This window comes from Bicyclus anynana, chromosome 19 (genome assembly GCF_947172395.1).
Source record: "Bicyclus anynana chromosome 19, ilBicAnyn1.1, whole genome shotgun sequence".
Classification (NCBI taxonomy): Eukaryota; Metazoa; Arthropoda; class Insecta; order Lepidoptera; family Nymphalidae; genus Bicyclus; species Bicyclus anynana.
In genome coordinates, this window is record NC_069101.1 from 1,422,231 (window position 1) to 1,439,449 (window position 17,219).

Genomic DNA, 17,219 nt, shown 5'->3' on the forward strand with positions numbered 1-17,219 from the left:
TACAATTTCATATGAAAAAACAATAACTTTTTGTTCATTTTTTTTTTTCCTATAAAGGAAATGGTCCATTTCAGGTCCACTCTTGTACCTCGTATCATTACAATTTAAAAAAGGTTTTTATTAAAGTGAATAAATTTAACTAAATAAAAACATAGAATTTAAACTATCGTGAGTGTTATTCATATTAATTGATTATGAAACACGGCTAAAACTCACGTGATATTAGGTCGGAGTTTGGATCGTGCCGCGATGCAAGAACCAGCTCATGACTAAGGGCCCCGTATGGGTTCGAAACTAGTCGGGCATACTCCGACCTAATATCACGTGAGTTTTAGCCGTGTTTCATAATCAATTAATATAAATAAAAAGATATAAATAAAATTAAAACCCAAGTTTTTTAGTTTTTTCAAGATGGCGCCCTTAAAGCAACTATGACATGACAATTGACAGCAAACGTCAAATCGATTACTGCATTGAAAACGTCATTAATCCGCCATTGTTACCCTTATTAGTGTTGCATTTCTTGGGAGTTATTGAATATTATTTTGAAAGAATTAAAGTAAATTCATAGATTTTTATAATCAAAAAATAGTTAAAAAAATATTATCTTTAATTTCCGCTAGGGTACAATGACTAATCCTGGGCTCCATACAATTTTGGAACATCTCCTTTATGTGTGACAACCTTTCTTGTATAGTATATAATTATGATAAAGAGGGGGTTTATAATTTCAAGATGCCTATGTATTTGTTTGTGGTATCATTCATAGCTTTTAAACGAATGGACAGATTATGATGCGGTTATTTTGTTTGAAACCTGACGTGATCGACCTTAGCTATATTTAAAAAAACAAATTCAATAAGCCGATTCCAAGTTATTAGCGCCTTCTTGACATGATGGATGATAGATAGAATTTCTTATATACAAGCCATTCCATAATCAATTAATTTAAATCCATTTAATTTACATCCCGAAAGTTATATTTACCTTACGTTAAAAACTCTTAAGGTTAGAACAACAATTATTATACAAGTTACCAACAGCATAGAATACGCAAAGTTATTTGCGTGGGTTATAAATACTTTACACAGAACTGAAGTACGAAAGCTTTAGCTGAAACTTTTAACATGAAGTCAACAATTCTATTCTAGGTACCATATACCTAGTGTAAGGTTAGGCTGCAGATGATTATTACATACTAGCTGACGCCGCGCAGTTTCACCCGCGTGGTTCCCTTTCCCGTAGGAATATGGGGATAATATATAGCCTATAGCCTTCCTCAATAAATGGGACACTGAAAGATTTTTTCAAATCGAACCTCCTGAGATTAGCAATTAAACAAACAAATTAACAAACTCTTCAGCTTTATAACATTAGTATAGAAGTATAGATTCTACAACCGAACATAGAACCTCCTCTTTTTTTGAAGTTGGTGAAAATTACAAACCCTACTAATTTACCTAATAAATAACCAAAAATGGTAAAACTATTATAATTTCTTTAAAAAACTAATTATTGAAATACGTTCAAACAACTGAAAGTGGTAGGTATTACAATTATATAGAAATACCAGCGTTATGAGTAGCCTAGCGAAGTCAGAACCAAAAATTAAATAAATTAAATTTTTATTCTATACTAGCGGACGTGCGCGACTTCGTCCGCGTTTTAGTTTTTCTCAAATCCCGCGGGAACCATGGATTTAGAGTAAAATCTATTTCCATTCCAAATTTCAGCCAAATCGCTTCAGTAGCCGCAACGCAAAGTACAGTACAGTACAGTAGGATACATACAAAAACATATACACAAACTTTCGCCTATAAAATATTAGTGTTATTCATTACAAAAAATTAAATTTCACTATCGTGAGGAATTTATTAATTATTAATTTGAAACGTTCGAAACTCAAAACTCTTTCTACACTAGATAAAGTAACTTTTTGCGATCTCAATTCACAAAGAAAGAAACGCTTTCCGACTTAGTGAATTATAAATTAACTTTCGACTTTACTTAATTTAGACTTGGAAATAATATAAGCTCATTTTACGCTCCTGAAAGGAATTTATTCATTATTTGTTTATTCAAATAACTTCGCGCTGTAAACTTCTCAATGTTGTGTTTTGAAGTAGAAACTCCCGATAAGCTTCACAATTCACATACGTACAGAAAACATAGACTAGCTACCGTACAGTATGGAAACTGACGGCAAATTCAAATAAAAAAATGTTTTTTGGTAATAATTGATAGAACAAGGCAAAATGCCTTAAGGCATTATGTTTTGACTTTGTGCATTACCGTAGGTATTAAAAACAAAACAAAACTTTGGATGGAATGCCATCGCTAGTACCAGACCAACATTTTGCAATGCATGCCAGTGCGCTAATGTGTTGCCATGCGACAGTCAACCTGAACCGTGTGCCCGTATTTTCACTGCCAACCAATCTTTCTGACTAAAATACAACAATGCTGGGCGAAAGTAACAGTGATTGCAGCACCCTCACAAACACATTCACAGTGATCTCTACTAGTTACTACATGTAGAACTAAATTATTTAGTTTTAATTAAACATTTTTGGTACATTTGTTGTAATATTTCATTGAATGAAAAAATATGCATATACCTCATTTAGTTACCAGTACTTACTCGTACTTAACTTTAATTTAGTTTTTTTTTTATAATTTAACTTTCCTCAACTGTACAATAGTTAAGCCGTGTATAAGCCACATTTCAAAGGCCCAGTGCGGTAAACTGTCTGCAAACAACCACCAGCAAGGCTTTTTTGAGCGTAAATTTTTACGTTATATATTACGTAACGTGTTTTTGAAGGCTTTCAAGCAAGTACGTAGTTAGTATTCAACGCACGGATGAGCTATATATAGTAGGTAATACGTAGTCTTCAGAAAATACCTTGCGTTATACTGAAACCTATCTAACAATCATATATATCTATAAAATTCCCGTGTCACAATGTTACTAGCCATACTTCTCTGAAACGGCTCGACCTCTTTTGATGAAGTTTTATACAAAAAATCCGTAGGTCTGACAATAGGTTATCTTTTTTTCATTTCCCTCAGTGATAAACCACGACCAAATTTTTTTTGCTTTTTGCCCATTTTTTACCATTTGAACGCCCATGATATCAACCAGATATATAGACAAACGTCGCCCCCCAAAAATAGCCAAAAATCCGCAAAAATTAATTAACAAAAGTCGACAGATGACGACCTACTAAAAACGTTACAACGACTTAAGTATCCCACGTATTTGAAAATAAAATACCAGGAGGACAGGGGATTATTAGCCTAACCCGAGCTTAGTGCAGCTAACCTAGAGTTCCTGGATTCGAATTCTGAGTTCGAATATAAAACTTTCATCCTCCTCAGCGAGGGCCAGAGCTGCGAAGTTGATTATGCTACTCTTTCTTGCCTTGCTTTAATACATAGCCTGTGACACTCACAAGTAACGTGGTTTTCTATTCGTTTTAAATAATTTCAAAAGCGATTCAGTAATCCAGATATTCACAAACTTAGCCCTTTAGTAAGGACTTGCCGACGTCCTGCGATTTCACCCGTATTTCCCGTTCTTGTGGGAATACGAGGATAAAATATAGCCTGTGACACTCGCAAATAATGAGGCTTTCTATTGATAAAATAATTTAGTACTTTCTATTGACAAAATCAGTTTAGTAGATCCAGAGATTACCCCTACAATACCAGAAACTTTACCTCTTTGTTAACACGCTTATATTAACTTCACTTGTAACTATATTTGTAAGAAAATTTTATAAAGATCCACTTCCCAGTCTTCGATTAGGATGAAATTTTGCACACGCTCTGAGTTCTGATGACAATACATGAATGGCTAAGAAACTTCATTACAAATCCAATATGGCGGCCTCTCCGAGATGGCGTACTGACTGTTTGAAATGCACCCCCATGATATGGGTATCAAGTTTTTTTTAGTTTTTTAAACTATTCATATTATCATATTGTATAGATAGTAATACAATATGAAGTTATAAGTATAACAGTTAACTATTGACTAGAGATCGGTATGAGATGTTGAACGAAGCTCAAATATTTACATTGTATTGGCTTTGGCGCGACTCACGAGCAAATCCCGCCTTCGAGTGGAATTCAATCTTGAAAGGAACTTACAAAGATCGAAGCACTTGCATCTTGTTGTATTTAACTATGCAATGGAATTTCATATGATCTTACACGTTGTCAATATTTTTATACGAGTAGTCTGTGGCCAGCGTGGCGGACTATTGGCCTAACCAATCTCATTCTGAAAGGAGACTCGAGCTCAGCAGTGAGCCGAATATGGGTCGATAATGATGATGACGATGAATCAATCAAATTGCTTTAAGAATTTGACTTCCCATTAGATTCGCATATTTCAGGTTGATGACATCTGAATTACAAACAAAACATCTTAAATGAATTGAATCATTTAAGACGTTTTGTTCTCAAACGCCTGTAACTCATGACATCATAATATCCTCAAACCGGCTTTGCCACAAACACCCCTATTACCATTATCGACAATGATTATTTAAATACTATAGACATGTTACGTGCCTACAACATCACTGCAAAAAGCGATCCGAATTTAGCGACTCCACTGACGCACACATGCACAATTTGTGTTTACTTACATTATATAGTTATGTACTTATACAGGATGCTGGGGAGTATTTCCCATAACTTCAAGGTAATAACGAGACCACTTAAAGGAACCGAACTGCATATTATAATATTTTTTTGACTACAAAAACAAAAAAAAAATGTTTTCATATAAAGTAATTCATATAATAATAACTATCCATGTAACACACGAACAAAGCATTTAAAAATATAAATACGTCATTATTATAAGGATACGTATAAGGGCCAAATTTTAAGATATATTTACAAAAGAAATATTATTTACTCCGAAAATATTAATTTTAGAACACATGTTCCTTTAACATTTTTAATTAATTTTTGTTAAAGAATATAACCCTAGAGTTATGGGAAATACACCCGAGCACCCTGTATTTTTACACTTCCTAAACACACAACATTGCTGTGTTTAAATAAGTTTCGTTGTTAAATGAGAGACTAAATGAAATTAGGACAATTATACACACTTGTGCGCCTCAGTTTTGACGCGCTAGCCCTATCTCAAATATAAAATATCATTCATTATCGACATAATAAAGCCACGTAAGCAAGTCCTGCTCATTTCATCCATCCAACCAGCTTATCTCATACTCACACAGCTTTACACTGTATACCCGTTGAAAAGATTGTATGCATTTCAGCGCTCTACGGTTCATTATGAGGGATTTCTAGACCCACAGCCGATAGCCCCAAGCTCACGGTGTTGCAATGAATGCCATTCAATGCTGATCGCGCTTTTCGTTCTGAATTCAAAATTTGAATTCGTAAATGGAATGCTGATGACGTCATAGATAATGAAAAACGAGCCTTGGACTCTTGTTTATTGACCTGACTGTCTATTCTACTCTACCAATATTTAAAATTATAATTTAGTCTTTAATTGCTGTAGATAATGTATATACGTATAACTCTCTTGTTCAGTGATTAGCATATGTAGCTCTGAATCACGAGGCCCTGGGTTTGAATCCATACCCGTTGAATTAATAGTTTAATTGTATGCATTTAGCGCTTCACGGGATCATTATAAGGGATTTCTAGACCCGCAGCCGATAGCCCCAAGCTCGCGGTGTTGCAATGAATGCCATTCAATGCTGATCGCGCTTTTCGTTCTGAATTCGAAATTTGAATTCGTAAATGGAATGCTGATGATGTCATAGATAATGAAAAACGAGTCACCAACTCTCTAGTTTATTGTCCTGGAATTTTTGTTTACTCTTTTTATAATTGACGGACTATGCAAATGCACTTGATGGTAAGTGGTGGTGGTTTGCCACCGCCTATAGACAGAAAAACACTTTACAAAGAACATCGCCTCAAAAGCGCTGCAGTACTATTCTGTAACGATGTTATGTATAGCTCGCAAATGCGAGTTATGAATTCACCTCTATCTTTCTCATTGTATAGTACTAGCTGACGCCGCGTGGTTCCCGTTCCCGTAAGAATAAGGGGATAGCCTATAGGCTTCCTCGATAAATGGGCTATCTAACACTGAAAGAATTTTTCAAATCGGACTAGTAGTTCCTGAGATTAGCGCGTTCAATCAAACACACAAACAGACAAACAAACAAACTCTTCAGCTTTATAATATTATCTTTCTCATTGTATAGTATTAGACAGAAAAAGATAGAGTTTAATTCGAAACTCTCAAGCACAAGTTTTGAACTTACTTCGATCTTTCTCATTGTATATTATCGTGTTCGTAAGAACGTTACAAAATAATGTCATGTGTCCATCAAATGTTATTATTATCAACCTGAAGCTTAGGTGTTAGAAGCCTCACGTGCCTGTAATTACACCGCCATCATACCTTTTCATTTGAAATACAGCAACTTTGTTTGAAGCAAAAAGAAGCTTGGCAGTATAACAAACCGAGATGAATGTCACAAAGAATTACATAAAAAACACAACCGTGTCCGCCCTTAAATCTCCTCAATCCGGCCCTGTCGCAAAATCCGTTTTTAACGGACGTCTAATAACTATAGGTAAACTACCTCCCTGCTAAATTTAATCTTTGTACATCTAGCGATGTTCGTTATTTCGTGATGTCCTTTCGCTTTACATTAAAAAGGTATTATTTTATAATCTTTTTAACATAAAAATGACTTCAAAGACGTATTTCAGTTATTCGGTTAAGTAATTTTAACACAAAATTACTTAACCGAAAATGAAGTGGGACCAATCTGGAAGTAGGTATACTCTTTCAAACAAAAAAGAATTTTCAAAATTGGTTAATAAATGATGATTTTATGTGGTACACAAACATTAAAAAAACCTCCTCCTTTTTGTGAAGTCGGTTAAAAATTATCATAAGCTATGCCATGCCACGTTCCAATTGGAACTGTTATTTCCAGGTCAAACATTCCAAGCCTAGGGATCCAGGCTTATTGTAATATCATATAATTTCTAACGTCGATTCGTATAATACGACATTGACGAATGGCTGTGTACACAGGCATATCCATAAATTTAAATGTAATCCTCTGACAACGATCCGTCTGCCGCAGAGTTAACCGACTGGCTAAAATGATGGTTGTGTAGTTAAGTATTTTTTTAAAACCTGATTCAGAAGAGAGCCTCTTGGGTCCACTTACTCGACCACATACGACCACATATCCTTACGAGTAGGTTAGTACCTACTCGTAAGGATATGTGGTCAAGTAAGTCGAGGTTGAATCCGTGAGGGGCAGTGGCGTGCACAAGGTGTTTGAATAGGGTATGTACAATATGTACAAAATGGAAAATTCCTTCTCTAATGAGTTGTCAGGTTAGGCACAGCATTTTTGCATCTATGGAATGTACGTCACTGGTGAGGGGGTGTTGATGAATTCCAAAATGCCGAAATATGCATGTAGGCCATTGGAACACCTTAAGACAGGAAGTAAAACAAATTGTAATAAATCAAACCAATGTATTTAAGTTTATTACTGGCTTTTCTCAGAAATAAACCTTGGTTGAGTTTTGTTATGGGATCTTCTCGGCCCTAAAATAATTTTAAATAATTAACTAAAAACAAATTTTTAATATTTAATCACGTGAAATTATTCTTTTTAAGTTGTTGAAATTTGTGGTCTCAGTCACTATCATTAACATCTAAGTGTTCATTTAAGAATTTAAAACCTGAACCCGTAGCCCGAAAACCTCCACATACCTTCTATTAGTAGCTAGGCCCTCTAATGGGCCATTAAATTACGGTAGTAATGGTACAGAGAGTGGGTTACATGTAACGTCAGAAGTCTAACGTCACAAGTCGAAAAAATACGAAATATCCACTGACATTCAAAAATACTTGCCAATCACTCATCTCTTTGATACAGCTTGCAATGGGCATGTAGGTACACCTATATATAGCTACTTCAGTATATGAGCTCTATTTGCACTAACCGAGCCAAATTCCGCAGAGCAAAGGTTTGTTTTAAGATTCTAACTCTCACGCAAATAGAAACGGAATTTTTGATTACCCTCACGGAATCGGAAGTTCTGAAATGGAACGTGAAGATGTTTTTAAGTCTAATAGTCACATGCAATTTTTGTGGGAAATTGCTTTCCGAATCCACAAAGTGTTCACAAATGGATTTAAATTTTCAAAGGAACATGAAAGTGTGCACTTCAAACGAACGATCGAAGAACAATTTTTAACAAGTTGATTTTATGATCGACCGTGTGTATTTTTATGTAGTAAGTAAAAACTATTCCTTCTTAAATCCACTTCAAACCAGCGCGTGTTAATATAAATGTACATGCATTTCCAAAATATTAAATTTTTTAAAAGTTATACAAAAGCTTGGAAATTAAATATCTCTGGTTGTGTTTGTTGTGAGTTTTTCTCGAACCAAGGTGCGTATGAAAGCCTTAACTTCATCACTAAAACTGTTTCAAGTGTTTGTGAACTAAGTCTAATTGATACAAATGAATTTCGACATTGACTTTGACTAAAGTAAGAAAATTAAGCCATAGCTTGGCAACTTCATTCGTAATACTCCTAATGGCCCGCGCGGGCAGGGGGGCGTGTAGCGATGAATGAAAAACTCACGACTGATGCACCTCACTTCTCCGCACGCACGATTTACACCCGCGCAGTCTTTCCCCCCGCCGCCCGCATATCATGAGAGTGTCATCAACGACTTGCCAGACTATAACTTAACTTAATAGCTAAACAAATCATGCCTACATGGAATGGTGACAAGAATACTTTCTACACTTGGACAGTTAGGCTGATCTTTTGCGAAACAGCTGTTTTCACCAGTGTGGACTAACGCAACCCCTCTCATTCAGAGAGGAGACTCACCAACAGTGAGCCAAATCATCATTATCAACCCGTATTCAGTTCACTTGCTGAGCTCGAGCCTCCTGTAAGAATGAGAAGGATTATGCCAATAGTCCACCACGCTGGCCCAATGCGGATTGGCATAATTCACACATGCAGAGAATTAAGAAAATTCTCGGATAAGCAGGTTTCTTCATGGTGTTTTTCTTTCACCGATTGAGGTACGTAATATTTAATTTCCTAAAATGTATACAACTGAGAATTTGGAGGTGCATGCCCCGGACCGGATTCGATACCACATCCTCCGGAATCGGAGGCAGAGGTCATATCCACTGGGCTATCACGTGAGTCAAATATGGGTTATTAATTAATGATGATGATATGAGTAGATACTATTACGATCTAGAGCTACAAATATACACCAAAAGAACATTACCCTTTCCTGCTGTAATCGGGTAAAAATAAGATGTTCTTAACCAAATTTTAGAATTAGTTATTCCCCGAGCGAGTCGAGGTTTCTGACGTCGTTATCATCTTTAAAATTCAAGTTAAATTTTGATAGGATTTTGGTCGAAAGTTTTAGCTTTATATAACTCTTGAAATGAACATCACATAGCAGTTGTTACCCGTGTCTTCGTTCGTGTTAAGTGGTGATTGTAATACGCGATTTTTCTTTTTTTTTTTTAATAATATTAATAATCTTTACTTGCAAAGGAAAATAGACATAAAATAAAACAATAGACTTATTAGTAATAAGTTTGTTTTGCCGTTAGAAAGCAATGTTTTATTGTATTCGTATCTATTAATTATATCTGTTATCTGTTATCTGTTCTGTCTAAATATTACAAAGCTGAAGAGTTTGTTTGTTTGATTGAACGCGCTAATCTCAAGAAATACTGGTCCGATTTGAAAAATTCTTTCAGTGTTACATAGCCCATTTATCGAGGAAGGCTATTTATATATGTTTTATACCTGTTTTCGGCAAATTTTGATTGCAAGTTTTTTTAAAACGTTTATTTTGTTTGTGATGACTCTACTACCGGTTCGGAAGGCAGATTTTAACCTATCAAATACTTTATTTAAATATAATCAGAAACACAGTTGTTTATACAATTTACTGTATTGAGCTGAGCAACAATCATAGTTATTATCAGCTTATTATTAGGGACTCTCTCTTTATTTTTTATTCAATACAAGTTAAACCTTGACTACAATTTCACCTGATGATAAGTGATGATGCATTTTAAGATGGAAGCAAGCTAACTTATTAGGAGTAGGGTGAAAATCCACACCCTTTTCGGTTACTTCACGACATCGTACCAGAACGCTAAATCGTTTGGCCGTATGTCTTTGCCGGTAGGGTAGTAACTAGCCACAACCGAAGCTATGCTATGGAGCCTAAACCCACTACTCTGCTAAAATGCATATTGGTGAGCTTAGGAAGATATTCTTGAACAATTACTATGAAAATATGTTAATTGTAATGACCAGGCTTAACATGCTCTCCGAGGCACGGAAAATATATTCCAGAGTATTAAAAATATAATTTTTATATGCCAGTGTAATTTAGTGTTTATTATAGATAAAATTTAATACCCACATAAAATATTTATTCAAACAAAAAATTAAGAAATTTCATAAAACTTTTATTCCTTTTCTTTGTTAAATTTTTAAAAAACTCTCCCTTGTCCCCACTCACTGTGTAAGAAAAACAATTCTACACACATAATATTGCTATATTACACACATACTTAATATTGCTATGCTATCAATTCAATATTATCATAAATAACTGACTTACTAACTGGCATAGTTTTTATGCTAGTTAGTAAATTAGTTGTATGTTGATATATACAATAGTACATATTATTTGCAGTTATAAATAAATGAAAGACGTATAGTGACACAACTGAAAATAATTTCCACATCCGTTCGACTCAGTATTTACGTTCCACTGAGTTGTGAATGCATAAACATCTCTAACGTTGCAATTATATCAATTGATACAAACCAGAGCATCACTGATTCATTAGTACAAATAGCGGTTCAATAAAATATCTCAAATAACGTACCTAATGCCGCCAACGTTCAAAATTATACGGTTCTCGCCATCCATCCCTGCTCACAGTCGAAACATCGACACTATCAAATGTCGACGTTTCACAACACTAATAATCCCACTTCAATTTCGATCACTCACTCACACATTTAAATTTCGAACACCAATGATCGTTTGTTGTTTTTTTGCACGTGTTTCCCGTTTTCCGCGAGTGTTGGAACACATCCGTTCGGGACGGCGGTCCAGAGGCAACTGAGGCTGGGTAGGAGATGTGTTCCACCCCCCACCTGTAGACAACGCACTGCAGTTACCCTTTGCGCTTTTACGTTGATGAAGGCACGCTTTTCATGGTGGAGGCACACTTATTACACGCATGACGCGACGCTTGTGCTACGACAGTATGTCTCTACAATAATTAAACAACATGTTACGGACAATTACTATGAATACAGTCGGGTTAGTTACACAATTTATTATCATTATGAACCTGTTTTCCCTCCCTCCCTCCCTTATAGAAGAGGTGATATGAAACTTGGACCCACCACCCCTCCTATTATGGAGGCTAAACCCACCAGGCTGCTCCAGTACGAGTTGACAGGCTTAAGGTGATAATGTTAATATGACTTAACGTACTCTCCGAGGCAAGGGGGTGTAACACCACGAACATCCCAACTCCTAGCTGGTATTTTTTACTGAAAATTACTTATAATTTGACGGCCTCCGTGGCGCAGTAGTATGCGCGGTGGATTTACAATAACGAGGTCCTGGGTTCGATCCCCGGCTTAGCCGATTAAGGTTTTCTTAATTTGGTCGAGGTGTGAATGGTGGGAGGCTTAGGCCGTGGCTAGTTACCACCCTGCCGACAACGACGTACCGCCTAGCGATTTAGCGTTCCGGTACGATGTCGTGTAGAAACCGAAAGGGGTGTGGATTTTCATCCTCCTCCTAACATGTTAGCCCGCTTACATCTTCGATTGCATCATCACCTACCATCAAGTAATATTGCAGTCAAGGGCTAACTTGAAAAGAATAAAAAAAAAATTCAGTATGTCATATAGCTCGATCCAAGATTCGAACCCAGGACCTTATTTCGGTACACCACAGTTTTCGCGCGCCTTGGAAAAGTAAAAAAATCACAAGAAAATTATACCACTGATAGGTAAATGAACTCTTAGAATTGAAAGTGGTCGATTTGACACCGTGGTCTCGGAGAAGATAGAAGGGTTAGGATATTTAACCATCATCATCATTATCAACCCATATTCAGCTCACTGCTGAGCTCGAGTCTCCTCTCAGAATGAGAGGGGTTAGGCCAATAATCCATCACGCTGGCCCAATGCGGATTGGCAGACTTCACACACGCAGAGAATTAATAAAATTCTCTGGTATGCAGGTTTCCACACGATGGTTTCCTTCCTGTTGGAGGTGCATGCCCCGGACCGGATTCGAACACACACCTTCCGGAATCAGAGGCGGAGGTCATATCCACTGGACTATCACGGCTCTATATTTAACCATTGACGTACTAAAAACCCCGCTGTAGCCTGCAACCATACCATATACGTATTTGAATTGAACCTTTCGAATTTAAAGCAACTGCTAAATCATTGAGCTAATAAGGTTTACTACTTTCCAGTACTTTTTAACCACAGTTTTTAATGTGATGTTGTCTTAACAAAGCTAAAGTTGAGCATAACTATTGGATCCGTTGAACAAGTTACAAAGTACTCCACTTATTTTTATGCTCTGTGTCTTCAAGTCTACAAGTTTTAAGTGAAGTTCAAGGGTTGTTTGATACGTCCATTTGCTGTACATTTAAACATAACAACTTCATTCTTAAATACGTATTCTTTACTGGGTTTGTTTGATACGTTTTAAGTCCATTTGCTGTACATTTAAACATAACAACTTCATTCATAAATACGTCTTCTTTACTGGGTTTGTTTGATACGTTTTAAGTCCATTTGCTGGACATTTAAACTTAACAACTTCATTCTTAAATACGTATTCTTTACTGGGTTTGTTTGATATGTTTTAAAACTACTTAGTACTACTACTACTTAATTCTTAATAACTTTATATACTCGTACGTCTTTTTTATTTAACATTGTAGAATGAAATTAACTAAAACAGCTTTTTTGTTGGGTCCGGATGACATTGCTGCATTGCATTGCAATTTGCATCGGTCTTTCACGGAATATAGCAAAAAAAAACGTTTTTTTCATTTCTTCTTAAGGAAGCTCACTAATTGATGAGCTTCCTCAAAGTAATTCCTAATTATATTCAATACACTACTTAAATTAAAATTTCTTTACTTAAATTGTTTGCCTAATTTGTGTTAGTTATATAGAGAAAGAATACAATAAGAAACTTGAGCTTACTTATCCTAATAAAAATACAAATCATGCCCACGTGGAAAAGTGACAAGAATACTGGCTGGTTGGCATTTTCGCGTTGAAAATTCTCTCAAAATTGCCAGCCCTTCAATTCAATTCATTTATTTTGCTGAGAACACATACAATGTAATGTATTCCATTTCCATTTCTGACATACAACAATTTATATTACAAATACAATATTATTGACAAATATATAAAAAAATAAATTCAATAACAAATGATTAAACAAAAATATAAAAATTAAATGAAAAGTTAAAAATTACAATCTGTGCAAGTACGAGTACTTTTGTCAAATACATACATAATTAATAAATATAAAAAAAAAAAAATTTAATATTAAAAATGTCACAATACATAGTTTTTTATTCTATCACCAATCGGGTAAGTAGCCAATGTAAATTATTTGATGTTAGTTTAACTGCTAAAATTTAAACAGTCAAATGCCCAAATGAGTAGGTAAATATTGCTATTGGCCAGACCAACAAAATTATTTCCAACTAAAATAACGTTATGTTTCATAAAGTTAAAGCACTCAAGTAAATGAATACCAGACTGTGTTGTCAGTTATACAGTACCTATGACATACACACGGACAAGAGAAAATTGCACTGTAATATCATGGGATGACAAGTGCTGATTGTGTTCGTTGTGCAATTAATAAGAGCTTATGTGAACAAAAGGTCATATACACTTTTAATTTAATAACTAGCGGACGCCCGCGACTTCGTCCGCATATTACTCGACTAGTCAGTGACTTACATCTTTTGAGAGAAAAGAGGTATAATTTCTAAAAAAACAATCAATGATGTCGAAATATTTTCATTGTTGTTACATCTCTAACAAAAAAGAATAATTAAAATCAGAATGAATGACAGTCAAGTAGACATTTTGACTTACATCCCTGGATAGGAACCGTGCTAGAATGTATCCTATGAGGTCAAAATGGATTGACTACAAATAAAAGACAAATAAACTTGCAGGCTCAATATTAAATACCACATGCAAGCCCTATTCAATCCTGGACCTGATTGGACTATATCAATTGATACGTATGAAATACATTATAGGTACAATCCCAGGTAATGTGGCCATTTCGATATGGTTCGCGGCATGCACCTCCAACATTTCAGTTGTGTGCATTTTAAGAAATTACCTAAATATCACATGTCTCAAACGGTTAATGAAAAACATCGTGAGGAAACCTGCATACCAGTCGTTATCAACCCATATTCGGCTCACTGCTGAGCTCAAGTCTCCTCTCAGAATGAGAGGGGTTAGGCCAATAGTCCACCACGCTGGCCCAATGCGGATTGGCAGACTTTACACACGCAGAGAATTAAGAAATTCTCTGGTGTGCAGGTTTCCTCACGATGTTTTCCTTCACCGATTGAGTGATATTTAATTTCTTAAAATGCACACAACTGAAAAGTTGGAGGTGCATACCCCGGACCGGATTCGAACCCACACCCTCCGGAATCGGAGGCAGAGGTCATATCCACTGGGCTATCACGACTCTTGCATACCAGTGAATTTTCTTAATTCTCTGCGTGTTGGAATAACACCTCTCATTCTGAGAGGCTCAGCAGTGAGCCGAATATGGGTTGATAATGATTATGATGAACATGTCAAACTTAGAACACCCCTCTTTTTAACGTCGGGAGTTAATATAACCCCAAACTGCATAATCTGCTGTACAAGCCAGCCATTACTACAGGCAGTTATTATTTCGTTCGTGTGTTCAAACAAAGTTTCCTCGCTTCATCCCGAGGGCGTCATCACATACCTCGTAAAGCCTGATAGCGTGGACTCCCGACGCGTTAATGCGAACTTACTCCATGTTATGTGAATGTAGCCCTTGTTATGTCTGTTTCAACTGAAACAGAATTCTTATCTATATGGAAACTGTCAAGTTTTATAGAACAAAAGATTTTGTATGTTGCATTTTATTATTAGAGAATTAATATGACGGCCTCCGTGGCGCAGTGCTGCGCGGTGCATTTACAAGACGGAGGTCCTGGGTTCGATCCCCGGATGGGCCGATTGAGGTTTTCTTAATTAGTCCAGGTCTGGCTAGTGGGAGGCTTCGGCCGTGGCTAGGTACCACCCTACCGACTGAGACGTACCGCCAAGCGATTTAGCGTTTCGGTACGATGTCGTGTAATTAGTCCGCTTCAATCTTAGATTGCATCATCACTTACCATCAGGTAAGATTGTAGTCAAGGGCTAACTTGTAAAAAATAAAATAAAAATATCCTTTCTGTAGATTGTGTAATTGTGCCTGCCCCAGCTACAAACCTTGTGCACACCATAGCCGTAGACCGTTAATATAATGATGATGATGATGAAAATTCATTACCTAAGTAAGCTAATTCAGAAATAACAAATTCCAAAAATCATAACTGTTAGTCTAAGATCCGAACCAGAAAGATCTTCACCCATCTGTTTACTGGATTTAAAGTAATCCAAATCAAATTAAATATGTCAATAAATATATTTTAATTTTTTATAAATATATTAAATATGTCAATAAAAATTTCAGTCCAGGATATGATGTCCGGAATCCAAGACAAATTTATAGACAACCAGACAACCCTATATATGTTCGTCATGAAATTTTAACTTAACTTTAATTCATTAGCCAGATCAGTGTTAGTTACTGATATCGAATTACCTACTTAAACGAGAGTTGTGACGGAAAAAATAATCAACCTAACGTTTGCATATTCTATAGGCTTCATACTTTCGCTCGCTCGGTTAGTATGAAATTTGTCGTTTAACCAAACCAGTGATAATATAATAAATAAATAATATAATAAAAGTATACTAGAACTACTATTTACTGAGTATTTTTATATAGACTAAGTAAATTAGAATTTAATCATATTCCAAACAGAAATTTTTAGACAACCCATTGGCATTATATTGATATATATCGTCCGCGTGAAATTCAGTTTTTCACAAATCCCGCGAGAACCATGGATTTTTATGGGATGAAAAGCAACCTATGTGTTAATCCAGAAAAACATCTATTTCCATTCCAAATTTCAGCCAAATCGCTTCAGTAGCCGCAGTGCAAAGGAGGAACAAATACACAAACTTGATTACATTTGATATAAAAACTTTTCATCCAATAAAGATATGGGTGAAGGTCAGAGATGTTGGGATCCTCTACTATGTGACATTGCGGTCGTCAAATAAACCATGATTCAGTAAAAGCTATCCTTATCAATATGTTGATAAAACAAATAGCGTTCCATACACTTCACTTACAATGCTATCTATGGCTCACTGTAACTGATAACAGAGTGTGTCGAAATCATTTCTGACTGTTTCAAAAGGTATCAACTCTATGGCATTACGTCTATCAGTGAAAAACATGCAGTATTCACACTATCGCGGAATAAAAATAAGTTGAAATTAAATATATTATCATAATCATCACATCAGCCGATGGGATTTTTAGGGATCTTAGCAGTTTCCACCAGAAAGACGAGAAGTTTCTGCAAAGGTTATAAATGTAGAAAATATAATATCTAAAATGCTGGAATCTGAAAAAACGTGGAAAATGATTAGTAACTTCCTTGATGATTCTATGAAAGAAAAGGAAAAGGAGGAAAACAACAAGAACTTAAGATATAGGCAAAAAATGTTACCGTGTTATAGGCTGACAGGGTACACGACTAACAGGGCGGCAGGAGGGGTTTTAGCCGGTAGGAGTCCGGCACTACCCTTTAGGGTGTCCATGAGTATTTCCCCGCCTGAAGAACAAAAAAAAGCTGTTTCCTCCAGCGACTCACTTGATGTCATCAGTCCACCTAGGTCCACCAACAAT

The 17,219-nt window shown here is 35.8% G+C and overlaps 1 protein-coding gene across 1 annotated transcript in view; it reads right to left on the minus strand.

The window, feature by feature from the left end:
• LOC112055268 (potassium voltage-gated channel protein Shaw-like) overlaps positions 1-11,220 on the minus strand; it is a 188,083-nt gene extending 176,863 nt beyond the window's left edge. Inside the window, exon 1 of the mRNA XM_052887287.1 lies at positions 11,002-11,220. Coding sequence (XP_052743247.1) covers positions 11,002-11,045 — 44 coding nt within the window. The 5' untranslated portion in view covers positions 11,046-11,220. The remainder of the gene's footprint in view (positions 1-11,001) is intronic.
• Between the last annotated feature and the right edge of the window lie 5,999 nt (positions 11,221-17,219).